The 26,357-nt window shown below is 49.0% G+C and overlaps 1 protein-coding gene across 8 annotated transcripts in view; it reads left to right on the forward strand.

The window, feature by feature from the left end:
- The window catches only part of ANKS1A (ankyrin repeat and sterile alpha motif domain containing 1A), a 1,304,293-nt gene that overhangs the window by 280,147 nt on the left and 997,789 nt on the right, over positions 1 to 26,357 (forward strand). For all 8 annotated transcript variants that reach the window (XM_086923222.1, XM_086923220.1, XM_086923226.1 and 5 more), the window contains exon 2: positions 3,796 to 3,876. In XM_086923222.1, coding sequence (XP_086779348.1) covers positions 3,796 to 3,876 — 81 coding nt within the window. The remainder of the gene's footprint in view (positions 1 to 3,795; positions 3,877 to 26,357) is intronic.

Below are 26,357 nucleotides of genomic sequence, written 5' to 3' on the forward strand. Positions count from 1 at the left end.
TTCGATCGCTATACTATTGCCTCCCATACACCCTTTCCATAGCGAGTCTTCGGTTCGTTTCCTCTGTCTGCGGGGCGCGCCCAGACAGGCACAACTTCTCCATTTCCAACGCTCTCTGAGAAAGACGTGCTAATGGAACGCACTCCGTTCCATTTCTGTCCGTAGTGTCACTCCAATTACCCTCACACTAACCGTTTGTAACTTAGGCCTCTCGCTTGGGCATCAAGAAGAACCTGTGAGGCTTGCAAATCCTTTTGGTCCAAAAAGACTCTTTGGGACCGACGTGCGAGATGAGCGGAAATGCAGCGCAAACAAACGGACGATGTCGACAAGAAGAGGAGGATGAAACTTCAGCTGCACAGGAGGAATCACTTTACATCCATGATTCCGAGTCTCAATCTGAGAATGACTGGACCATTCTTCAGCCAGCGCAGAAGCAACGGACAGTGTGTAATTCTACCCCTGATTCCACCAAAAAAACCTGCTCAAAGGCCGCCACTGCAGACAAGCCATGGTGAACACTGAAAACATGGCTCTGAAGCTACATCGTCCAGCTCCAAAAGTTCTCCCTATAGCAGGGGCCTTCACCTCCTTTCCATCCGAAGCCGCAACACCGCGATCTTCGGTCTAGGCACTGAAACAAAGATTCCATATTTCGGAACCAAATATTCCCTCTTCGAAAACAAAGCTTTCACCACCAAAATGCTTTGTTTTCGGTTTGAAATCTTCTCCAGAGCCAATTCCCAAGCAATTTCATCAAAAGCTCGCTCAGAAACAAAAAAGCCTACAAATTCAGCCTGGAGTTAAAAAAATGATACAGCCACCAAAACAACAGACTTCTAAGAAGCTGTTGAGTTTTGAATAGGCATTGGACATTCTTGTTCAACCTGCAAAGAAGAGGAGAAAGAATGCTGCAACTAGTCCATTGCACATTTCTATTCCTACTTAACCTATACCACAAATACCTACTCTACTACCTACTCCACCACCTCACTCGCCACATTTGTCTAAGGCAGGTCTGAGGCAGGTGACATATCCCCTCAATTTATAGTAAAGGAAGATCAGGAAATCCCAGATGATACACAACAAGGAGATCCTTAGGATGATTATGCTATTTAGCCTCAAGCAGACGCTGACCCTGATAAATATCTTACTCGACCATCACCACCTGATGATGTCTCTGCTTCAATATCACTTCATCAAACCCTTCATCAAAAAGAGGTAACAGGGAGCAATAGAACCAGTTTAACAGCAATTTCAGGGACCGGGAGTATATTCACTATACTTCCTTATCCCCCAAAAAGTTGGATCCCTACGGCCCATTCTCAATCTCATACCATTCAACCAATATATCATATCAGAACACTTCCATATGGTAACTCTCCAATAGATCATTCCATTATTACCACAAGGGGACTTCATGGCGTCTTTAGGTCTAAAATACGCCTATTTCCATATACAAATTCATCCTGCACACAGAAAAAACTACAGATTTCTATTTCAAGGGAGACATTATCAGTTCAAAGTTCTTCACCTTGAGATTGCCACTGCACTAAGAGTATTCACAAAAAGTCTAGCAGTGGTAGCTACGCATCTGCACAGACGACTAGCTAATCAAAGCAAACAACTTCAGTCTTTGCAACCAAAACAGTCAACAAACCCAGAATTTGCTACATCAACTATTGTTTACCATTAACCTACAACAGTCTCATCTACTACCAGCCGCTACTCAATCGGACCTAGGAGCTATGCTCAACTCACATAGCCTTGGCATACTTAACCCCTTCGATGCTCATGACGAGCTCAGCTCGTCATGAGGCACGGTTGAGCTGTGCTCATGACGAGCTGAGCTCCCTGTGCCTCATGGGAAAAGTCCAGTCCGAACTACCAAGCCATGTCTTTCCCAGACCGGAATCAAGCATCCAAGGACCGGTTTCTGGCTATCAGCCTTCATCAGCCTGGATAGCTTGACTCCAGTGGTGTGGAGAGCCTGGGACTCACGTCTGAGTATACCCAGCACACTCTGGGTGAAAATTGCAAAAAACACAGTTGATGGACAGAATGTAGAACAATGTCATACATTCACCCCAGTACAATGATCTGGGCCTAAATCCATCGTTTTTTTGCACTCCACACCATCCTGGGTTAGACACTGGCTATATGCAAATCAGCTCTGACCCTGTGCCTCATGGGAACAGTCCAGTCCGAACTACCAAGCCATGTCTTTCCCAGACCGGAATCAAGCATCCAAGTCCCAGGCTCTCCACACCACTGGAGTCAAGCTATCCAGGCTGATGAAGGCTGATAGCCAGAAACCGGTCCTTGGATGCTTGATTCCGGTCTGGGAAAGACATGGCTTGGTTGTTCGGACTGGACTGTTCCCATGAGGCACAGGGTCAGAGCTGATTTGCATATAGCCAGTGTCTAACCCAGGGTGGTGTGGAGTGTGAAAAAAAAAAGAAAAAAACGATGGATTTAGGCCCAGATCCTTTTACTGGGGTGAATGTATGACATTGTTCTACATTCTATCTATCAACTGTGTTTTTTGCAATTTTCAGTATGGTTGCACCACATCCGTATATAGAACCAAATACTGTGATGCAGACTCCAGCGATGACAGTTTGTTTCTTGTGTCTGCTTACCTTCTTCTTTGGGGTGATGCTGAACAGTCTGTGTGCTTGCCTCTGCTCACCACCATGATCTGGCCACAAGAATACACATTGTAGGTGCTCCCACTACACAGGACATCATGATATGGGACTGATGTACTGCTCCCAGTCACAGCAAGACGCCAAAACAGCAGCTTGTGTGACCGTTGGGCCCCTTGCCCGTCCCCTCAAGTAAGATCAAAGGACCATGGTATTAGCGGGGGTCCACTGAGAGAGATCATCTCACTGGGGACCGCCACCCCAGAGGGCCGGCTCTCTAGGTCCTGAGGTTTCCACCCTCGGGACATAGTTGTTTGCTTTTGCTTGACAGGAGTTTTGACAGATCCTGCCAAGCTAACGCAAACAATAAGTCTGTTCCCAGCGGGCGGAAGAAGGAAAACTGCTCCTGACTGCTGGGAGAAGACTTCATCTGTTTTGGTGAAATAATTACTCCTGCATGCAGCATTTTGTGCTGCTCCCAGCCGCGGGAGCAGTGCCGGCAGGGACCATAATGGCATTGAGGCTCTCCCTACGGTCTCCAATAGTGCACCTGAGTGCCTTGGGTGCGGCCAGGGCACCCAGCAACTATTGACTGAGCCTCAGGGGATGTGATCCCTGGGGGCTTTAATTGGTCTGGGGAGGGGTGGGTGCATGAACCTCTCCACTTGAACTAATTCGCCAGGCCTCGGGGGATGGGGTCCCCGGGGCCAAAATAGACCAGGGTGAGGGGCTGCGTGGGCCTCCTCCACTTTAACCTATCGGTTGGGGTTGGGTCCGTTATTGGGCCGGGGAGGCACCTGTGCGCCCCCTCTCCCAGGTTGCCTATATATGGAGGGGGGGATGGCCTCAGAGCCTGGTATGTGAATACAGTGTTTATATTTGTTGCATGTTGGTTGGTTTGAAAACTCATGAGTAAACAAGAAACTAACTGATCTAGGAGCTGCTTCTTTTGTCTTTCATTTTGATAAACCAATGAAGACTGGTCAATTCAGGCCATGCTAGTTGCTGATAAGAATGACAGCATTTACAGAAGCTGAGCCAAACTCATTTGGAAAGACCACTATGCCAATTCATGTTTAGTAAAGTCCTGGCACCACAAGTGTGCCACTCAGCATTAATAAAGCCTCCCCCCTTTTTTTTTTTGCAGCATCTGGCGAGGACCGAATGTGAATTGTGTTGACAGCACAGGGTACACGCCTCTACACCATGCATCTTTGAATGGACACAGGTAATGCCTCTTTCTTTCTTGATTTTTAAATCTCGCCTAGATCACGCATGAGCTGCCTCTCGAAGGCCTTTTGTTTTCGAACAGTGGGCTTAGAGACTGCCGATTGCTTACTATTGTTAGGCTTCATTGTCATTCTTTTATGTGCTTCTTATGGGTCTGCTGCCATAAACTCATTTCCTTTTCATGTATTTTGCCCCTCCCCTGTGAGTGGATGCATTACCTGTGTCCTGTCATTGCCTATTATTTCTTTGAATATAAGCACTTTACCAGAATGCAGATTTGTAGGAAATTCGATTTTTGGCAGGGGGTCGGGCCTGGGGACTGGGGGGGGGAGGGGTTGAAGATCCTTCTCATGCAAAAACCACAGTCTCTGTCTGGGTGAACCACCAAAGTCACAAAATTAACCTGTGCTTAACCCTCTGGTACTTTAGCACAAAAGCAGTCTAGCTTAACCTGGAGGCAGTGTGTAAAGTATTTGTGCAGTACACAAACAGTAATAAAGTGAAAACCAACACTAGAAAAATCCACACCAATTTAGGAAAATAAAGTACATTTTAATTAATAAAATGATACCAGAACAACAAGAATCCAATCCATAGAACTGGGAATATGTACTTTCAGCGTTTTAGGGAAGTGTAGCACATAATAGCACAAAGGTACACTTGAAATTATCTGGTCGTGTTAGACCATGGGAAAGTCACAAGTTCAGGCTGACTGCGATGGAGCCGGTGTGAAGAGTCCAGTTTGTGGTGGAGAAAGTCACAAGGAGTGAGTCCCAGATACTTGTTGCTATAGCGTGAAACTCAGGTCTGGCATTGTGGACAGTCATTGCTGTAGCACGAAGATCTGGTCGGGCATCGCGGATGGTCATTGCTTTAGCTTCCGTTGGTGAACCCTGTGGGCTGTTGTTGCTTTACTGGACAGTGCAGATCTCACATTGCTGGTGGTTGCTGTAACAAGAACAGCAATGGTTGACTTGAGCTTTGCATTTGGTGTTTTTGTGGACGGCAGAGTCTTGGCACAAATGGGCCATTTTGCTGCCGCAAAGCCCCCAAAACTTCCAGATTTCTCCTTTTATTTTCAGGAGGTGGACCTGGGGAGACACTTCTTGGTGATCAGGACTGACTCTAGCAGAGGCCAGCAGGACTCAGGCAGGCCCAGTTGCAGTAGGTCACCTAGGCAGTTGCAGAGAGGCCCCTGTAGCTCAAGGCAGGAGGCCAGTTCGCTAGCCCTTGGAGTCACTTTGGTGGTTCTGAGTTCAAATGAGCAAGTCACGGCTTCCTTCCTAAGGCAGTAGGGCAGTCCTTTCAGCAGCAGGGCAGTGCTGGTCCACAAGTGATATGATTGGTTTAGCAGGACAAATATTTTAAAAAGTGGTACCAACCTTTGAAGTGGCAGAAAATCTTGGACTAGCCCCACATCTGGTTATGTAAAGTGTGTTCCCCTGCCTGGCTCGAAGTGATCGGACTAACACTAGACTGGTGTCAAGATTCTTGTATGTGCGTGTAGGTAGCCCCTTTCAACTGTAATTGGAGCAGAGAACAGCTCTGCCCCAACCATCCTGCCAACAACTAGTCCCCCTTTGTTTCACAGTCTGGGGGAAATACATCAAAGCCAACTGCTAACTAGACTTAGTCTTGAGACCCGGAACACGGGCTGCATGCACCAAATGGTTAGGATAGAAAAATGCCACCTTTCTGAAAGTGTATTTTTCTGAATTGTGACATAAAATTCAACTTTACCATTAAAGAGGGTTTCAAATTACAATTCATTTGAGTGTAAACGTGATATTCCTACCTGCTCCTTATCAAAGGTCATCATTTATTAAATGTAATAAGGTAACACAATGTTGTCGAATGAGAGAGAATTGCCTTTCAGTGGTGAAAAACAAATGTAGGAGTTTTTCTCTACCTGGACATGTAAAACATAAAAACACATACCTGCAACGTGTCCAGTGGGCTGAATAGGGCCTGAAGGGTGACTTATTGCTATTAGAAAGGAAACTTTGGAGCTGTCAAAATTGTATTTATGATGTTGAAATGGCAGCGTAAAACTGCACTACAGGTTGGTGTAAGGCTTGAGATCTGTGTAAAAGGTTGCATGTGATTATATAGGAAAATTATTTCATGGAATATCATTACTGAGAAACCATTTCACCTAAACTGTTTAATGGAAATTTGCAGAATGAGTGGCAATTACCATTTTATCGAAACCAATTCATAGAAGGCCTTTTTTTCCTCCAAAAATGCCCTTTGCATGCTTATTTTTCAGGTGTCCATGCAGTGGTTACACGTCTTACTTACATTTTTGTCAAAAGTATTTATTTCAGTGCTTTACTTTAGGGGATATTGCTTCAGATTTATATGTTTTACATTGTAAAACAATTACTTCAGAAACTTTTATTTTACTGACCCCTCACCGCCCCTAACACAATTGATCACTGACTCATTACAATTCCATAACACATGAATCCCTTCCCCCAAAAATCTTCACCGATCCAAAACTACACCCCTATATTCCTCTTTCCCTGACCCTAAAAGGCCCTTCTCCCTCGAAGTTCCACCCAACCCTGAACCCTAAAAAATTCTTCACCAAGCCTAAACTTCCTCAATCTCTGACCCCTAAACTCCACACATTCCTCAACACTAAAACCGCCTCATTATCTCTAAACTTCACCCATTCCTGAACCCTAAAAATGTATTTTTGTATAAACCTCACCCATCACTTAACACACAAAACCCCCCTCCTCTCCACCCATCCCTGAACCCACCCGCACCATCCTTACCACCCATGCTTGACTCCCTAAAATCCCTCACCAGCCCTAAACACCATCCATTCCATACTCTTAAAAACACTTAATCGCCTCTAAACTACACCCAATCCTGAGCCCTACAAACCTCTTTCTACATCTAAAATCCACCCATCTCTGAAACCTTAATACCTTTCACCACCCTAACCTCCACCCATTTATTAACCCTGAAAACCCTTTACCACCCCTAAAGTCTACCTATTACTGACCCTTAAATACCCCTTACAGCTCTAAACTCTGCCCATGCATGAACTTTAAAAACCTCTCAACACTCCTACACTCCACCCATCCCTGAACCCTAAATAAAAACACACCATCCCTAAATTCCACTTATTGGTGAACTCTAAAAACCCTCACCAGTCCTAAACTGTACCCATTTGTTATCTCTAAAATCTCTCAACACTCTAAAAATCTGTTTCTATGCCAGAACTCACCCATCCCTGACCGCTAAAAATGCTCATCACCCCTAAAGACACTCCCGAACCCAAAAATCCCCTCACTACTGCTAAAGTCCACCCACTTGTAAATATAATTTTGTATTTTCCTTAAAATGATCTTTTCTTATAAATAATTACTTTATTTTTCAAATTATTTTGTAATTCCTAAAATTAGTTTTTTATTATTTGGTTGCCTCCAGTGTGGTTTCGTTTTTCTATGAATTCAATGTGCGTCTTAAAAGACCACCTAAGTGGATGGCACAAGGAGTGCTGCAGGCCCACGAGTAGCATTTAATGTACAGGCCCGGGTAAATGTGATGCCACTTTACAAGGGACTTACAAATACATGAAATGTGCCAAGGAGCTGTAAGCCAGTTGTCCCATGTTTATAGGAGAGACCAAAACGCACTTTAGCATTGGTTAGCAGATGTGAAATGCACAGATTCCTAAAATCAACAAAAATTAATTCAACAAATCAGTCGCGGTTTAAACCAAACGTTTGAGGAACTACCACCCAAGAGTGTCATGCCTTACAGTAGTTTTCAGGTGGTTTCCTTGTGTGCTTTTCCCCACTTTGTGTTCCTCCTTTCCTCTCTCTCATCCAGGATGCTTGTCGTTCCACCCGCTCACCTGATTGCTTACCCCCCACCCGCCCTCCCTCATCCAGGTTGCTTCGCTGGATTCCCTTTTCGTTGTGTCGTGCCTCCCAACCCACTATAAAAAAGGTATGATGCGGCAGAGTCTAGTTGTGTTGTAGAGCTATTTTCCTACATCCTCAGTTGTCCTCCTTTGTGTGTGTTGCTCCCCCGCATGTCCTCTTTCCCTCTGTGTTGCCTCTTGGCTGCCTTATAATTCTCGCCCTCCCCACCCCCCATTTTAATTAGTGCTGCATGGCAGCCACACTGCTGTAGAACATGGCTAAAAGATAATGACAAAGCAAATATCTTTCTTGTAGGCTATTCCTATTGGCTTTGCCAATGCTCGTTTCCCCCCTTTTCCTGGTTAGTGGAAGTCATTCACCATACCCTCAATGTATTTATAACTTTTTCATGGCAAGTTTGTGTGGCAGGTTATGGTCATTTGTCACTTTGTTCTCTTCTGTGATAAAAACAACTTCATGTTTGGCTTTTTTCCTGATAAGAAGGTAAGAGGAAAATATTATGCAGCTACCTTATCAGCTCACTTAAGCCCCTTTTTGGGGGGGAAATTCTTGTTATTGCAAGAAAACCAGCTCCAAAACATAGCACATCAGTTAGCAGCGGACATTCATTGTCAATCTATACTACTATTATAAAGAGAGAACACAAACCTTTGAGCCAGGTAAACTCGAAAAGTACACCACCAATCAAAACACCCAAGACATCTTTTAAAACCTCAGGACAAGCAGAAGGACATCGGCTATTAAAAATAAAAAATATACGTTTTAAAAAAAATTTCAAAATAAAAATAAAGTAGTCCCTTGCAAGTAGCGCCGGCCGCGACGTCTGCGTGATGACATCATTTGCGTTTGCGCTCCCTGGCAACACTTCCGAAATGGCGCCGAAGATCGGGACCTGCTGGGAGGACTGCCGCGGCCCTGCTTGCTGCTGTGCGAAGTGGCGGCCTGTGCGGGCGGGGCGCCTGGAGAGTGGCGGCCTGTGCGGGCAGGGTGCCCTGAGCGGGACCGGCGGCTGAGGTAAGGATCAGGCGGGAGGGGGGGGACGGAACGGGAGGGGGCCGGGACGGGCCAGGACAGGGCGGGAGGGGGCCGGGGGCAGAAGTGCACGCAAGACTCAAATGCTGCCCCCAGCCCCTTTCTGCCCCAGGCAACGCTGGGGCGGGCTGCTAGTCATTGATAAATGCAATTACAATCCTAAGATAATCAACCTACCCGCCATGACCACCCCTCCCACCCGACATAGACCGGGCCTCCAAACCACCCCAATTGACCCCCCCCCCAATGCATACCTGTAAAGACAGAACATCCCCCCCTCCCTTCACTCGACTCCCTGCACTGAATATGCCATCCTGGCCTATAATGCAACCAAAACCCAATGGGAGCCAGAGCAGGAAAGGCGCTGCAAGTCCACTGTGTTGTTAATGCACATCTATCAGCTAAAGGCTCCACCCAGTGCTCTTCTCATATCGGCTCCCCACTCGACTGCGAGTCCAGCCAATCCCCTCTAAAGCGTCTCCAGGCCGCCCATATACTTTCCAATTTCTTAGGGCAACCTCGACTTTTGTAAATGACTTTCTCCGCCTGCTGGCACCAATCCTTGTCCCGCTCCCACTCTTCCACCGTTGGCGTTAGATCTCTGCCCCACAACCTTGCGATGTTTCTTACAGCTACCATGCTCCCCAGGGCTAACCATACCTTGTCCCACCTCGGCCAAGTGATATCACTGGTAACTCCTAACACATGCCACCTAGCCTCCAGTGGCACCTCTGCTCCCACCACTTCAGCCATGATGCCGTCACCCATTACCAATATGCCCTAATATTTGCACAGGCCCATAAAATATGGAAGAAGGTCCCTTCCTCCCCGCACCCCCTGAAGCAGAAGCGGGAGTCCACATAGCCTATTCGATACTGTGTTGTTCGTGGAGTGTACGATCTATGCAGGATGCGAAGTTGAACCAGCCGGATCCGTACGCGAATCGCCACCTCCCTGGGGCACTGCAGGGCCTCCCCCCAGTCATCATCCTCCAGCAGCCCCAGGTCTGTCTCCCACCTTTCCCGCAGGGGCCCCAGCATTTCCGGGATGTTGTTACTGAGTTTTTTATATGTGAGTGAGATTGCTTGATCGATCATGGGGTCTAATAGCAATCTGTCCTCCAGTGGTGCATATTCAGGCAGCTTCTCCCCTGGGGCCAAATGCCTGTGCAGAGCGAACTTAAGCTGATGGTAGTGGAGGAATTCTCCGCTCTCCATCTGATATTCGGCCTGCAGATCAGCAAATTTCAACATCTCTCCCCGTTTCCAAATGTCCCCCAGCACGTCAATACCCCATCTGTGTAGATCTCGCAATTTTGCCACTGTCGGCAGGAAGGATCTCGCCCACAAAGGAGTCTGCTCCGTGAGCTTCGCCTCCCACCCGAGCAATTTTGTCGCCCGTTTCCATACCGCAACCACCGCTGCCGTTTGGGGAGGAAGAGGACGGCCCGCCTACCTCTAGTATATAGAGCTGCTAGGTATGTGTCGCTACCAAAGGCTAGTCTGTCCACCCTGTAGGCTGGTTCCTCCAGAGGGGAGAACACCCATCCATTCACATTGATTAGCTGTGTCGCCCAATAATAGAGGCGGATATCCAGTACAGCCAGCCCTCCCTCATATGGGCCCCTTTGCAGTTTCTTGAGGGCTATTCTAGGACACTCACCACTACACAGCAAGGAACGTTGTTAAGACTCAATTGTCCTAAAAATCTGGTCCGGGACCAGGAAGGGAGCACATTGTAAAGCATAAAGCAAGCAACGGAGGGCCATCAATTTAAATAGAACGGCTCGCCCCATCAGCGAAAGCAGAAGAGACCTCCAATGCTCCACATCTCCGCGCAGCCGATCTAGCTGCGCCGAAACATTCAGACGCAGGAACTTCGAATCAGAATGCGTAATCCAAATCCCTAAGTATTTAAAAACATCCTTCCAGGCTAAATCTCCGCAATCTGCCGGCAGCCGGGGTTGTGGCCCCGCTAACACATGCCCCAGGGACTTACTCCAGTTTATGCGGGATCCAGAGTACGTGCCGAACTCTCCTATGATGTCTATCAGCCTCTGAATGGAGGCCGCCAGTCTCTGCACATACAGGAGGATGTCGTCAGCGTATAATGAGATACGCTCCTCCCAGCCTCCTCCCAGATCGATACCCCACACCAAAAGATCTGTTCGGATCCAGTGCGCCAGAAGTTCCAGTGCCAGTGCGAACAAGGTGGGCGAGAGGGGGCAGCCCTGACGCGTGCCCTGGCAGAGGTGGAACTCACTCGACAGCACTCCCTTCGCCCGGACTCTTGCCAGCGGTGCAGTATATAGCAGCTGCACCCATGCTCGGAATTGTTCTCCAAAGCCCAATTTTATCAGAACTGCGTAGAGGTACTGCGAATTAATACTATCAAACGCCATATGGGCGTCTAGGGATAGCAGGGCTGCCGGCACCCCCGGCCTCGCGGACACCTCTTGCAAGACCCCAAACAGGCGGCGGAGATTGAGACGAGTGCTTCTGTGAGGCATAAAGCCCGATTGGTCCGGGTGTATCAGAGACTGTATAACCGCCCCCAATCTCGTGGCCAGAATTTTACCGAGGACCTTGGTCTCGAAGTTAAGTAAGGAGATGGGTCTGTATGAGCTGTACAGCTCCTGCGGTTTGCCGGCTTTCTGTAGTACAACGATCGTTGCTGACCGTAAGTCTTTGGGAAGTACCCCCACCTGCTTGGCTTCATTAAACATAGTCAGCATATGAGGTGCTAGGCGGCTGGACACACAATCAAACGCTTCTGCCGGGAAGCCATTGGGCCCCGGCGCCTTCCCCACCTGCAAGTCTCCCATGGCGTCCTCCACTTCCTGGACCGTTATGGGCGAGTCTAGGATATCTCTATCAGCTTGTTCCAAGGTAGGCAGCTGCAAGGGAGCCAAAAACTCCTGGTATTCCTGTTCCTGTCGAACAGCGTGAGACTGATAAACCGCCTTGTAGTATCGCACGAATTCTGCCGCTATCTCCTTCCCCGTGACTCACACAGATCCATCTGGTTGTTGAATTCCCGGGATCCAGTTACGGTCCCGATCTCGTCTCTCCAGCCAGGCTATCATTTTGTTGGCCTTGTCCCCCAGGTCGTACACTCTTCTCTGGATTGACAGGGAATGGGATCTCGCCTGGTCAGTTAGTACATCTCTTATCTCCTTTGCAAGGAGCCGCTGCCTATGCAGCCTATCTCAAACCTGCTCCGGGGACCCATCCGATACATGCTCTAGGGCCTGAAGGTCCCCTTCTAGTGTATAAATTTGTGCGGATTTCTCCTTACGGCGTTTCCCAACCTCCGCCTGTACAAAGTCCCTAGCCACCATCTTGTATGCCTCCCACACTACCCCGGGAGTACTGACAGAGCCCACATTTTCCACGAAATAGTGGTCAACCCGTTCCCTAAAGACCTCCTGAAACTCCTGGTCCTTGAATAAAAAGGAGTCCAGGCGGGGGGGACCAGTACGGTCCCGGTCTGGGCCGCGCAGGTGTACTTCTACTGGGAAGTGGTCAGATATGCCTCTCGTTCTGTGACACCCACTCTGGAACAAATCCATGCTTCCGACCTGCGTGAGTATATAGTCAATCCTGGACCCAGAGTCGTGAGCTGACGAAATGTGTGTATATTGTGGAGTCGTGGGGTTATGTGCCCGCCAGAGATCGACCAGTCCCATGGCTTGCACAAAGTCCCAGAAGTAACAAGTCCTACCCCTGGCAGGGAGTGACTGTGACCTATCTAGATCCCTCTCCATGACGGCATTCATGTCTCCCCCCAGGACCAGTATCCCTGGTGACATATCCAATAGCAACTTCCCGATGTCGGGGAGGGTGGTACTGTGTAACCCAGGCAGGATATACAAGGAGCAGATAGTAATAGTCCTGCCCTCCCATTGAGCTGTTAGCGCTGCGTACCTTCCTAAGGGGTCCAACCATTGTTTCCCGATCACCAGTGGTAAGGTGTTCCGAATGAGGATTCCCACCCCCCTCGAGCCTGTAGTGAAGCCAGCATGCGCCCACATCGTATAACCAAATCTATTGAGCGCCTTGTAGTGGTTCCCCAGAAGGTGCATCTCCTGAAGCAGGACTATGTCTGGTGCATGTCTATGTAAATACTGGAGAACCATGGTTCGCTTAATCTTGTTTTGTAGGCCATTAATGTTCTGCGATAGTATACTAATGTGACTGCCGTGTGATGTATGCATTGTGGGTAGTTACGACGAATAGCCGGGGAGGCAAGTGCCTACCCTCCCATCCCCCCTATTCCCGCTTGATCACCAATAGTGCCATAGGAGCCAAACCAAGTTATAAACACAGCAAAACAAAATGAACAATCCCGCATCCGACTTCCCCTAACCCCTAGAACAATCCCTCCCTCCCTGCTACCCTGCCATGCCCGCCAACATGGTCAGACATCCCCCAACAAGCAGAGCGCCTGTAGCCCTTGAAACGAAAACCAAGGGGGTGAGTGCTGCTACCTAAACCCGCAACCTGAGGACTACCTTCGGCCCCACTTCGTAATCTGTAACTAGTCTCGACCTGCCCAATAGGACCCTGAGTAATACAGTTGTGGACAGGTCATTCCCGGGCCTTACCCCTCCCCCCAAACCGCCTCACCCCCCCCCCCCCCCCCCCCCCCCCAATCAAGCCAGAGTTTGGCGAATATATATGGAGACCCCCGTCACACAAGGGCCCCCCCTTCAACGGGTCCCCTTTATTTAGTCATTTATTTTTAATTTAAAAGTAACCCCCTTGGCATTGTCCTGAACCACTTCCTGTGTCAGGGCGATTCAAAAAGCATGAAATGTCAGTATACATCACGTGTACGCCAGACGTCTTCTGTACTGCAACTCTGTCCTGGCCCCGTCACCCCATGTCCGGCGAGGCTGACAGGCTCCGGACCCGATTCCCACGAGGCGGCAAAGAATTCCGCCGGTGCTAACGTCCACTTCCCTGAGAGCCAGCCGATGACGCTGGAGACGGAGGCGTCGTGTTCCTCCAGTTGCCCTGAGCCCGCCTCGCCCACGCGCGCTTCCAGCAGGAATGAACGTCCTCCGGGGAGGTGAAGAACTAGGTTTTACCATAGACTAGAAGCTTGAGTTTTGCCGGGAAGAACATCATGTATTTGATGCCCTTTTCCCGAAGCACTTTTTTGACCCCGTCAAATGACTGACGCTCCTGCTGCACCTTCAACGTGAGGTCTGGGAAGAACCTAATGATGGCATTGTCCAGATGAAGATCCCCGTGTTGGCGGGCCACCTGCAGAATGGCATCACGGTCTCTTTAATTTAGGATCCTCGCGATTATCGTTCGCGGCGGGGCCCCTGGGCGCGGCGGAGGGACTGGAGCCCTATGAGCTCGCTTGATAGCGAAGAACTTCGAGAGGCATCTGGGCTGCAGATGCTTGAGGACGAGGTCCTCCAGAAATAGGTCCATGCTCGGCCCCTCCATCTTCTCCGGCACTCCCACCACGTGTATATTGTTGCGGCGGGCCCTCCCTTCCTGGTCCTCTAGCCGGGCTACCACCACCTTCTGCTGGTGCGAAAGTCGTTGAACCTGCTGCTGCAAGTGTTTCGTGGTGCTTTGGAGTTCCGCAATATCCGCAGCATTTTGGGTGGCCTTCTCTGATGTTTTATTTAAGTCCGCCCTCAGCAGTGTCATTTCTTTGGAGACCTTGTCTATCTTTGACTCCAGCGTGGTGCCCAGTGACTGTATGACCTGCATGATCGATGTTAAAGACGGCTCTTGTATGTCCGTCAAGGCGCCGGCTTGCGCATCGGTTCCGCCACCCGTCGCGGCAGTGTAGTCCATAGTATTAGTCTGGGTCGTCGTGGATTTTTTGGGTCTCATGACAGCGTACACCGTGGACACAGGGGAGGGGATGCCCTTCAATCCGCGGTGACTCCCTGCCGTCCGGGCCCCACCCGGGGGGTGGGTAGTAAAGCACACACCAGCAGCTCCTCCAGCCTGCGTTTCCCCGAGGGCACCCCTTCCCCGAGGCTGCTGCTCCGTATTCGGGCTGCTCAGATCGCCAGAAGGGGGCACCGCTTCCACGCCCCCCTATCCGCTAAACGACTCCAGGCCTATTGCCACCTTGCAATGTTCACGGGCCCCTGTAGCTGCAGTGGAGTCTGTGTTCCGTCCAAGCACCTGCGCGCCCACCGATCCAATTCGCGCCACTTGCGCAGCGCCTGTAGGAGTCTCCGGTCAGTCACCGCATGTAGGGCCCCACCAACTCCCAGGCCCGGAGCTCTAGCCAGGTGGTCTCCCAAGGGGGTCCTACCTTCCTGCAGTCCCGGAGGGTCACCACTGCGTGCCTGAATGAATGCTCGATGTGGGCCCCGGGTCCCGGACCCCGCCGGCTCATCCGTCGTCTCCTTCACCCCTTGCTTCACCGTCTGCGGGGGATGGGGGTGGGGGACACTCTCCCGCCGGCCGCGCCGCGCGCCCAATGAGTATCGCAGGGCCCGTCGCCCGACCGGCGTCTCGCACTGGCGCCGCTCCCCCACAGCCGGCCTCAGGATCACTCGAAGCCGGTGTCTCCTTCCGCGATGTGGGCCGCAAATAGGCCCGAAACTGCCACCAGTCAGCGCGGGACCCACGCACCGGCTAGAGAGCCGGGGAAACAACCTCCTGACACCGGAGCTCTTGCTTAAGCCAAAGCCGGATTCTGGGACAGTGAGGCTGTAGGATTATGGCCGGATTTTAGGGACCTCAGGCAGTTCCCCTCGGGAGACGCGTTAGAGTGCGGCCATCTTAGGTGCCGCTCAGCCACGCCCCCTCTAAGCCTCTTTTTTTAATATGTACCTCAACTGTTGCAACAATTGAAGTTGGTTTTGTTATTCATTGTTGCACGGGGAAGACTTGAACACTCAAGGAGACCAGATAAGGTTTGGTATAGGGGCAGAGGCGATGTGACCTGGACACGGAGTCTCTGGAGGGGGAATGGATCCTGCCTGGCCTGGTAGTGGAAAGCGAGTATTTAATTGGTCATGGTGGGCTATTTGAGGTGGTAGCAATGATCAGATTGTATTGGGCAAGGATAATTGACTAGTTGCTGTTTTTGCAGTTTTTCCGATCAGGGATCCACCGTTTTCCATTGTTACTCATTATTGGTAACTGTCAGAAATGTGGTTATTAATTTGGGAAAATGGTACCACTTTCAACTCGATAACCCTTCTCTGATTAGGTCAAAACACATTTCTGGTAGAATCCCTGCTCAGCCCTTGGTAGCCATGGCACAGGCAATCCCCAGAAAACTATGTGCCAAGTTAAAGTACTTCTAACACTTATAAAGTAAAGAACACAACCCAGTAACATTCCCAACCCAGTTTAGGAAATAGAGAAAAAAAACATGAGCAGAAATATACAGAGGTCATGAAATTTGGTTAAAGGGTTCTGGAAATGTTTGTTTTTGTAAAATGAAGGCAAAATGAACCTAGAAAAATATGAGTACTGGGCGAAAATAGTTTGCAGTGGATTGGGACGTAGGTGTACTTTCAGGCCAACCGCAAAGGAGCAGAGATCAGATACACTAGGTGGATTGTCTGTGAAAGGTTTTACCTTCAGACTTAGCCTCCAACTGCTGGGAAGCTGCTTCTGGGCATTACTTCATCCCCTAGTTCCCAAGGCAAGTTCTGGCCAACTTATTTTTTTTTCCTGCTATGTCTCATGTGGAGTAGATTCCTCTTTCAACAGCCGTGCCCTCTTGGAGTCCTGAACCTTTCTGGTTTTTGTGTTATTGAAGCCCTTTCTGGCATCTTAAAGTAAGAAAATGTAGTGCTAAAGCTGCCTCCGTTCTACTACTTGTCCTATCCACTCCTAGATGGCAAATCCCTGCTGAGTGGCCAGCAGTTGACACCCATTGACCTTTCTTGGGCTGAGAGACATTCTGTTATTCTTGGAGCTAGGAACATTAACTCTGAGCCAAGGACGTATGTTTTAGGTCTGTATGAGTGATAAGCAGGGCTACAAAAATAGGTTATTTCTTACAACAACCGATAATTCTACAGATCTAGTAGGTTCCTAAAACATTTTTAAATTATTTTTTCAGCTCCGATAGGGTCAGAAAGAAAGCCTAGTCAATGTGACTTAATAGTGCGGCTCAGAAACGCAGCAGAGGTCGAATCCACAGAGCAGCAGAATATCCTGATGCATGCAGATTCTGTGGTGCTGAGCACAAGGGGAGGAGGAGCATACGATGACGGCCTACTGATGGTGCTGGGGAAAACAGCAATTGCAACAGTAATTATATCACTGTGTTGTGTTACTCTGCTACAGGTTTTTAATAAAAGCGCCGGGACACTCTTTTTGAGTAGCCGTGCGCTCTAAAAGACAATATATAACATAACATAACATAACATTAGCAATGTTAGAGGAGGAAGAGGTGAGTTCCTTCCTACAGGTAGAGCACAGCCCTGCCCTAAACAACGTCAAAAGATAGTAAAGGAGGGAAACAGGGCTGCTGTAGGTGCCTCTACTGATTCTAAGTATTTTTTGAAGTAGGTCCTTAAAGAGATAGTGTGCAGTGGCCCTAAAGATAGTAAAGGAGGGAAACAGGGCTGCTGTAGGTGCCTCTACTGATTCTAAGTATTTTTTGAAGTAGGTCCTTAAAGAGATAGTGTGCAGTGGCCCTAAAGTATCTGCAGGGTGAAAAGGGTTTCAGACCTTCCATGAACGTCGCTGGAAAAAAACATGTACCAAGCCTGAAGTGCCCATTAAAATGTGATGAGCAGTCGATTGTGGACAAACTGTGGGTGTCTACAACACTAGAAAAAGAAAGTGAAAACATGGATCTTTTTGCAATGAATGAAGAACTGTAACAGGATACCCCCAATAAGTAGAACTTGGCATCTCTAAATTGCTATATGCCCCTTCGGGAAAACACAGAGTACTTCTCCTGCATTTGTTCAGCACTCCAGCTAAGGCATATGTCAATCTAATCCTGCAAGAAGAGACCCCACAACCTACCGACCATATTCTAGGTAAGTGGCGATCACTAAACTCGACTTGAAAGTGCCTTTATAGTCCCTCAGAAAAGCCCTCAAGGAAGACTTGCGAAAGGAAATACAACGTAATGTTCATGATCTGAAGATGTCCATTGGTACAAAAATTGACTATTTCTATAGGGGCATTCATCTTGTGGGATTAAATAGACTGGAAGTAGAGAAGAGCAGAATCTCTAGAAGTATCCAGTTTTGCACCTGAAGCAAGACTCAAGTGGAGAAACACCCGGAACTAGCCAACTTAAAGTTGGAAGAACTTGAGAATAAGTTGAGAAGAGAACATTTCTCCCTTTAGTTCGAAGCATCATTTCTCACAGAATAGGGAATATGTTGCCATTCCCATAAGCCCACCACCACTATCCAGAAAGCCATTCATCAGCTCAGCCCATCATGTTTGTTTTCTCTCTACTTATATGAGAACACAGGAGCTTATATTGCCCCAAATAATAAAAAAAAATCCTTTTGCTTTACTTTTTCTGAATTCTCCTCATAATCATATCCAACCATAGTATTGTTGAACTAAAAACGCATAATCTTCTTTATACAGTCTTAAACCAAAAAGAATATAAAAGAATCCGTATTCATTAATTAATTGGACAATTAAGAACACTACCATTTATACTGCACTTAATAACACTATTTTTTTTTTTGTCCTCATTAGCCACTTAATCGTTCCAGGGATGCTCTAGCTACAGAAAGACAATCGCCTCTGTGCCATCGCGAAACCAGAGATTGGCTTCATGACCTCCCACAGGGTGGACCTGATGTCTTAGTGAAAAAGAGCCCCGCACGAGCTGTCTCCATTCGAGCCCTTTGTCGGCCGATAGTCCAGTGACGTTGTGGCGTGGGGTGCCTCCCATTGGACATGGAAACTTAGGCTTAATCATCGGACCCGGGGGGAAAAAAACCCAAAAAAAAAAACCCGGGCACTTTAGTTGTCCCGTCTCCACTCAACTAAGAAATTCCAAAATCTCAGAGTACGAGGGCTACAGGCTCTGGCTAGGTCTACTTTCGATGTTATATACAGTGAAGACAACCACTCTGCATGGGTCGGCGAATTGATGTTAACCCAGTTTTTACATAATTCTCTTCTTGCTAATAGAATAGCATAATATAGAAATTCTCTTTCTAGCCCCTTAATGTTATTTAACCCAAAGATGACTAAAGACCAAGAGAAAGGAATGGAAATTCTGAGAATTGATTCAAGTGATGTCTTAATTTCTTGCCAGTATGTCTTGATATTCGGACATTCCCAGAACATGTAAGAGCATTTGCTGCAGTACTTCCCTGGTTGGAACTTAGAGAGCTTTTTAGGGGAATAGTACGCTCGATGTAATGTAAATAGTTGGTTGCCCCTCAACCAGGCGGGTTTAATGGTTTTGTAGAGAAGGCTAAAAGATTCTATCCATTTCTCTTCTGGCTGGGGTTCTCCCTCTCCACCCCATAGTTTTAACGGAAGGTTAAATTCGCCCTCAGCTTCTTCGATGATGTTCCAATAGTAAAAAGCTACTTCTTTCCCTCCATATGGTTTCTCAACTAGGTTTTTTTCTAATGTACTATCACCTCCGAATTTAGCCTTTTTCTTTATTTGAGTTCGCAACCAGCTGGACATTTGTAGATAGATATACCAGGATAATGGTGAGGTTACCTATCTGAAAAAATTTCCCAATCCAATAAGGATCCTTCTACCACTAACTCTCCCCATCGTGTTATTCCTGCTTCCAATAACACGGTTTTGACAGTCTGTGTGTTGCATGGAGAGTCCTGCAAAGTCCCAGATCGGTGCGTAATTGGAAAAATAAGCTATCCCAACCTTAGATTTAATTTTAATCCATTCTTTAAGAGAACTATATAAAGTCTTTAGCCTGAGTTTTTTTGAAAAATCTCTGATGTCCAAACTTAAATAAGAATCCGTCCAATGGGAGAATGGAGCCCAGAATCATTGCTTTGAACATACGACCGTTTGGATTGTCTAGCCGGGTCTTTAATAACATTCTAGAGTGGGTCAGATGAAAAGCCCATGCATAGTATTCAAGGTCTGGCAAGGCAAGACCTCCCTTTTTTCTCCTCCTTCTTAGCTTCTTCCATGCCAGCCTAGTTGACCTATAACACCAGATAAATGAGTTGACGTTTTGTTGGCATTTAAAGAGTAACTTGGTATCGAATGTTAGTGGAATACAATTAAAGATAAATGTGTATTTAGGGAGGATGGTCATTGTAGGAAGGTACATCCTGACTATGGTTGCCCCCAACTTTTTGCCCTGTGTTTTAGCTGGTTTTGGACATAGTCGACCTGGGACCCTGCCAATCAGGACCCCAGGCCTACTGCTCTCTCTTTAAAATGGATTCTATGTACCCTAGGTACATTTCCAATTGGTACTGGGCCACCTTATCAGACCCCGTAACGCAGGGCATAGGTGTACCCAGGGCCGCCAGGGGCTGCAGCATGTATTGTGCCACCCCTGGCTGGCCTCCTAAATCTGACACAACTGGCTGCATGACAGCTGGGGCAAAGTCGTGTAATCACCCTTTGCTTTAGATATAGTAGCCCTATATCTAACCCTCCAATGGACACCCGAGTCCCTATCAGTCACTCCTATGGCAGGCCTTGACAATCCTGAAGGCAGAGTGCATGGGCTCGTGTGAACTAAGCTCTGGCCCGAGCCGAGCCTGGTTGCAGCTTGCGGGATCAAGACCCAATGGCTGTTCCATGATAACGCGTACCATATCGGTAACTTCGGTGTCGCGTTATCAAGACATGTCGAGTAAGGTGTCATACGAATCGGGGTGCTGCCCTCTCACCAACCCTGGCGACGAGGTTAGCATTCCGCCCTTCTAGAGGGACACGACATGTACGTAACTGTGAACCCCGGTTAAAGTTAACGAAAGCCTCAGCTCCACAAAATGGATGCTGCCACCACAGACACAAGTCTGACCTCCTGCGGCTGGGAGTCCTTCCAGCGAGGAGCACTTGGACAAAGGGTTTCCTGTCGAGGGCGGTGTTCGCACCGTCCCAGACAGGGTTTGTGTATTCTGGGTAGGTAGGGCTTTTGCGAGAAGGTGACTGCGGAGTGGCACCCCGGTGCTCACTACGCATCTGCCGGTTAGAACCAGTTCCAGGGGCGACAGCCCTGGCCTGGGGAAAGTCCGGCAGGGGAGAGGGGTGTAACTACCCCCCTTCCTGGTCCCACCCTTAGGGCAGGACCTAGTCATGTACCCACCCCTTTCTTTAGGATAAAGGCCGGAGCGGGGACCCTTCCAAATTAGATCATCTTTGAATCAAGAATACTTTCTACGAAAGGACTTCAAGACTCTTCTTAAGATTTCTCCCTTGTGGCTAAGGAGTAGTCACCCTGCATCAGCGGGCACCATCTAAGAACTCTGCGGTTTGCTGTAAGTCCTTCCTCAAGGAATCCGACGGCCCAGCTCGACGAGAACCGGCTTCCCTGGCACCTCTGACCTCTACCCACGTCATCAGCTCAGCTGTGATCGGTGGGTGCGACGAGACCTCGAGGGACCGGCCATCATCAGAACCTGCACGCTTTTAAAACCAGCACGACCATCGAGGTAACTCTCTGGTGAGTGCTCTGGGGTCCGAGAAGCCCCGACCCTGAGCCGCTCCAGCACCGAAGTGCAGTCTCCCAGCATCTCCACGATCTGCGTGGGGCCCTTCTGCTCGCTGCTCAGCACGTTGTCTGGTCACTTGCCGCTGGCTTGTGCCCTTCTGTGACGACGACCAAGAATCAACACTGCCGGTCTGGTTGCTCCAGACTGACCCTTGCTTCCACCTTTCCGAGAAGCACCCCGGACCCTCCTGGTCCACTCAAGACGCCGACAGCGACATCCGTCGTGGGACAGCTCGCACCTCCACCGTGGTCGCCGACAAACGCCTCCTGGTCCGTGAGACTGCAGAGCCTAGCGTCGCCCACTCACCTGGTCGAGGTGACGGCCAACTGGTGCCTTCCTGGTACCCTCTGACTACTGGCTAGTAGTACGAACTTGGTCCCCTCTGCTTTCAGGTTTTCATCAATCTCCGATCCAGGCTTGGATCCCAACGAACTATTCCTCACTGGTCGCCGGCCAGCAACTCCTTTTCTTCCGGCTCCTGGCTCGTCAGCGAAGACCCCGACGCCTGTAAGACTTGCAGCCGCAGCCCTCGTGGCTAGGTAACTCGGCATTTCGGTGCCTGCATAGCCTCCTTACTCTAGGGTCCCGAGTCCCTCGCTTCCGACTTGCCTTAACCTTTCCGTGTCCTCGGACACTTGTTTTTAAACTGTGCACTTGAAGTATTTGCTAAAAGAGATTTGGTTTGTGCTTAGTACCCTGTCCTCATAAAGAGTACAGGGCTGTTGTGATTCTTAATAAATATACTGTTTATTTTCATAACACTTGTGTGGTGTCCTTTCACTGGGTGTTCAAGGGGTACATGTGTGGTAAACAGCTGGCTTAACACGCCCTCTCGAGTCTTTAGCCTTAGACTGCTCGTATCCACGCTACTAGGATAGCTGGTCTATAGGTTGACTTACAACCAAACACCATAAGGGTCGTTGGAACGATACATAGCGGTCGCTAGAATAGCGAACGTTGCATATCAGGCCAACTTCTCACATTGGTGAGCAGCGGTTGGGATTTGAGCTTGCTGTTGTTTTACCACACGTATCCTAAGAATATCTTGTTGAAAGATCGCACAAGTACTGTTAGTACATATAACTAAAGCTTAGAATACTCTGAGTTCTACTGAACCAGCTGTTGTAGCTCCTCAAGGCTTAGCACACCTTGGCTACAACTCTTAGCAAGGGAAAAGTAGGAAAACACATAGTGTAGGTAGGTGCATCACTTACACCACACTAGAAACAGTATGTCGGGCCAAGGAGGAAACCCTCAGTCTCCCCTTGTGTCAGTTGACCCTCCACAGGTCATCCCTTCAGGATATACTGTGCTGAGCTTCAAGGAGTTAAGACGATTGTGTCACTCCCGGAAGATTCAGCAGGGGTCTAACCCCACAACGTCCTTTCTGATTGGTCTCTTGGAGACTTATGATGCCAGGAGAGCTGAGAAACTTCGTAGCTCTTCTAATCCAGAAGGAGACATGCCTCCCCTTGAGGGAACCCGAGACGATCCTGACCTCATTCATCTCGCAACCGAGAACGAGGATGTGGAGGAGGATGAGGATGAGGATCTCTCTGGGGACGAGGCAGATAAGGGACAGGTAGAAGTCGGCAGACTAAGCAGGTCCAACTTAAGCAAACATGATAGCGGTACTGGGGGACCCCTGGGGCCACTATCAGGTCAGCTTAACATGGGGAATGGACGAGCCAGATCTCTATCAAGAGGCTCTGGCAGATCCCTTCATACCAACGGCTCTCACAACTCTTCTCAAAGAGGGATGACGTCCCCTCAGAGGAGAGTGTACGAAGCGAAGGAAAGAGCAGCTAATCTGCGGATCGAAAGGGAAGAACTTGCCCTGGCCAAGGAAAAGCTTGCTTTTGCTAGAGAGCAACAGTTAAGTGGGGCAGTCCCCACTGGTGGCAGCAATGTACCTAGTAATAGGGAAAAGAGTTTCGATACGAAACACCTTGGGAAGATAGTGCCCCCCTTTAAACAAGGGGACGACATCCACAAATGGATTACTGCTTTGGAGAGGGCCTGCACTGTGCAAGGCGTTCCCCAGAGTCAGTGGGCAGCTATCTTGTGGCTCTCCTTTGAAGGTAAAGGAAGAGACAAGCTCCTCACCACAAGGGTAGAGGACGCTAACAATTACCAAGTCTTGAAGAATACACTCGTTGAAGGGTTCGGCCTAACCACTGAGCAGTACAGGGTGCTGTTCAGGGATACCCAGAAAACGCAGTCTCAAGATTGGTCTGATTTTGTCGATTGTGCCACTAAGGCTTTTGAAGGCTGGCTACTGGGTAGTAAGGTACTGATTTTAAAGGATTGTATAATCTAATTATGAGGGAGCAAATCTTAAATAATTGTCAGAACCAGTTATTACATCAGCACCTGGTAGACTCTGATCTGACCTCTCCACAGGAATTGGGTAAGAGGGCAGACAAATGGGTCAGAACCAGGGTTAGGCCTAAAAACCAGGGTGGTGACCAGAAAAAGGAATCGACCAAGCCTCAAGAGAAGGGTGGGGATAAATCCACAGAGAAGACTTCCCAAGGGCCCCAAAACTCCAACAAGGGTGGTGGGTCCCAGAACACTCCTTCCGAACAGAAGAAACCTTATTGCCATACCTGTAAACAGGTGGGCCATTACAAAAGTGATGCCAAATGCCCTAAAAATAGCAATAAGGAAAACATACCCCCAAGTAATACTCCTAGACCTCCTGTTACCACTAGTGGTAATCCCCCAGGTGGTGGGAATGCCCCCAAGAATGTGGTGGGCATTACTTTGGGAAATCAGGAGGACCATGGCTTAGCCAGGTTCCCTGACCACACTCTTGTCTGTGAGACGGGCATGGGGTTTGCCAACTTCACTACTGGGCCCCACATTTTGGGCAAGTATAGACAAGAAGTTTTAGTGAATGGTCAGAAAGTTGAGGCATTCAGAGACACAGGGCCCAGCCTCACCATGGTGAGTGACCATCTGGTCCCCTCTGCTCAACTGACCCCTGGTTTTACTTATCAGGTGACGGACATTCATGGAATGAAGAGAAGGCATCCCATGGCAGTAGTCAAGCTCAGCTGGGGTAATGTCACAGGGCCCATGAGAGTGGCAGTGACAGATAACCTACCTGTAGATTGCTTACTGGGGAATGACCTGGAACTCTCAGCATGGGCTGAGGTGGAGCAAGAAGCTCATTCCAGAATGATAGGCCTATCCAGACAGGTTAGTGGGGCAGTAATAGCTACAGCCCCAGTCCAAGCATCATTCCTCCCTGAAAAGGTTGGAAGGGCAGTGGTAGCCACTGCCCAGGCTCAGACAGACTTTTCAGAACAGGATAGGAGGGCTGTGACAGTCACAGCCCAAACACAAACTGAGTGCCCTCCTGAAAAGGTTGGCAAGGTTGAAATGGTCTCAGCCTCTTCTCAAACAGATAGTGAGGTTGTGAAGCCTGAAACAATGGATCACTCCACTCAAACAGAGAGCATTGAGGAGGAAGAAAAGTCTTCCCCCTCCCAGACACTAGGTGAGAGCCAGCCTCCTCAGGGAACTGTCTCTACCCCTGTTGAAGGAACTGCTCCAGAGGTAGTCAGGCCTAGCCTGGCAGAACCCCTGATGGCAGTGGACCCTTCCCAGGTGGGACCCAGTCTGGAGCAGGTAAACTGCACCTCTCTACCCTGCCTCAGTCAGCCCAGGGCTGAAGAGGACAGGGAGGCCAGCGGCGGACCCAAAAGGGCCCCCTGTCCAAAAGAATCCCTTAATCAACAGATTAGGATCACTGAAGCTGGTAAACCTAGCCAAGTGAAAATAGAACAGACTCCTGAGGGATCCCCCTTAAAAGTAGTTAGGGAACTCCCACAGCTGGACACTGTTGGGCACAGCCAAACATGGGGCCTAAAAACCCCAGACCTGACCTGTCCCTCCAGTAAGCCAAACAGAGGGACTCAGCCTCCAGCTTTAGGTAGCCAGAGGCTGACCCTGAGAGCTCAGTGCATCTCAGCTAAAGAAAGAAAGGCACACATGAGGAATGGTGATTGGAGGAAGTTGAGCCCAAAGGTAGAGGAGCCTCACTTCAGTACTCCATCCCGGCATCAGCCTTCTTCTTTCCCAAGACACACCAGAGACAGAGATTCCCTATGGTGGAGACCCTCAGATACCCTTAGGGTGAGGGGTTGCCTAGTGGACCATGACACAGGGGGAAACCAAGCCAGCGCTGGTCCTTCCTTATATGGCCACTTAGGTAATAGAGGCTTACCTGGACAAGGATAGCCTTATCTCCTTTCGTTTGGGGGGGGGTTGTGTAGGAAGGTACATCCTGACTATGGTTGCCCCCAACTTTTTGCCCTGTGTTTTAGCTGGTTTTGGACATAGTCGACCTGGGACCCTGCCAATCAGGACCCCAGGCCTACTGCTCTCTCTTTAAAATGGATTCTATGTACCCTAGGTACATTTCCAATTGGTACTGGGCCACCTTATCAGACCCCGTAACGCAGGGCATAGGTGTACCCAGGGCCGCCAGGGGCTGCAGCATGTATTGTGCCACCCCTGGCTGGCCTCCTAAATCTGACACAACTGGCTGCATGACAGCTGGGGCAAAGTCGTGTAATCACCCTTTGCTTTAGATATAGTAGCCCTATATCTAACCCTCCAATGGACACCCGAGTCCCTATCAGTCACTCCTATGGCAGGCCTTGACAATCCTGAAGGCAGAGTGCATGGGCTCGTGTGAACTAAGCTCTGGCCCGAGCCGAGCCCGGTTGCAGCTTGCGGGATCAAGACCCAATGGCTGTTCCATGATAACGCGTACCATATCGGTAACTTCGGTGTCGCGTTATCAAGACATGTCGAGTAAGGTGTCATACGAATCGGGGTGCTGCCCTCTCACCAACCCTGGCGACGAGGTTAGCATTCCGCCCTTCT

This window comes from Lissotriton vulgaris, chromosome 5, assembly GCF_964263255.1.
Source record: "Lissotriton vulgaris chromosome 5, aLisVul1.2, whole genome shotgun sequence".
Lineage (NCBI taxonomy): Eukaryota > Metazoa > Chordata > Amphibia > Caudata > Salamandridae > Lissotriton > Lissotriton vulgaris.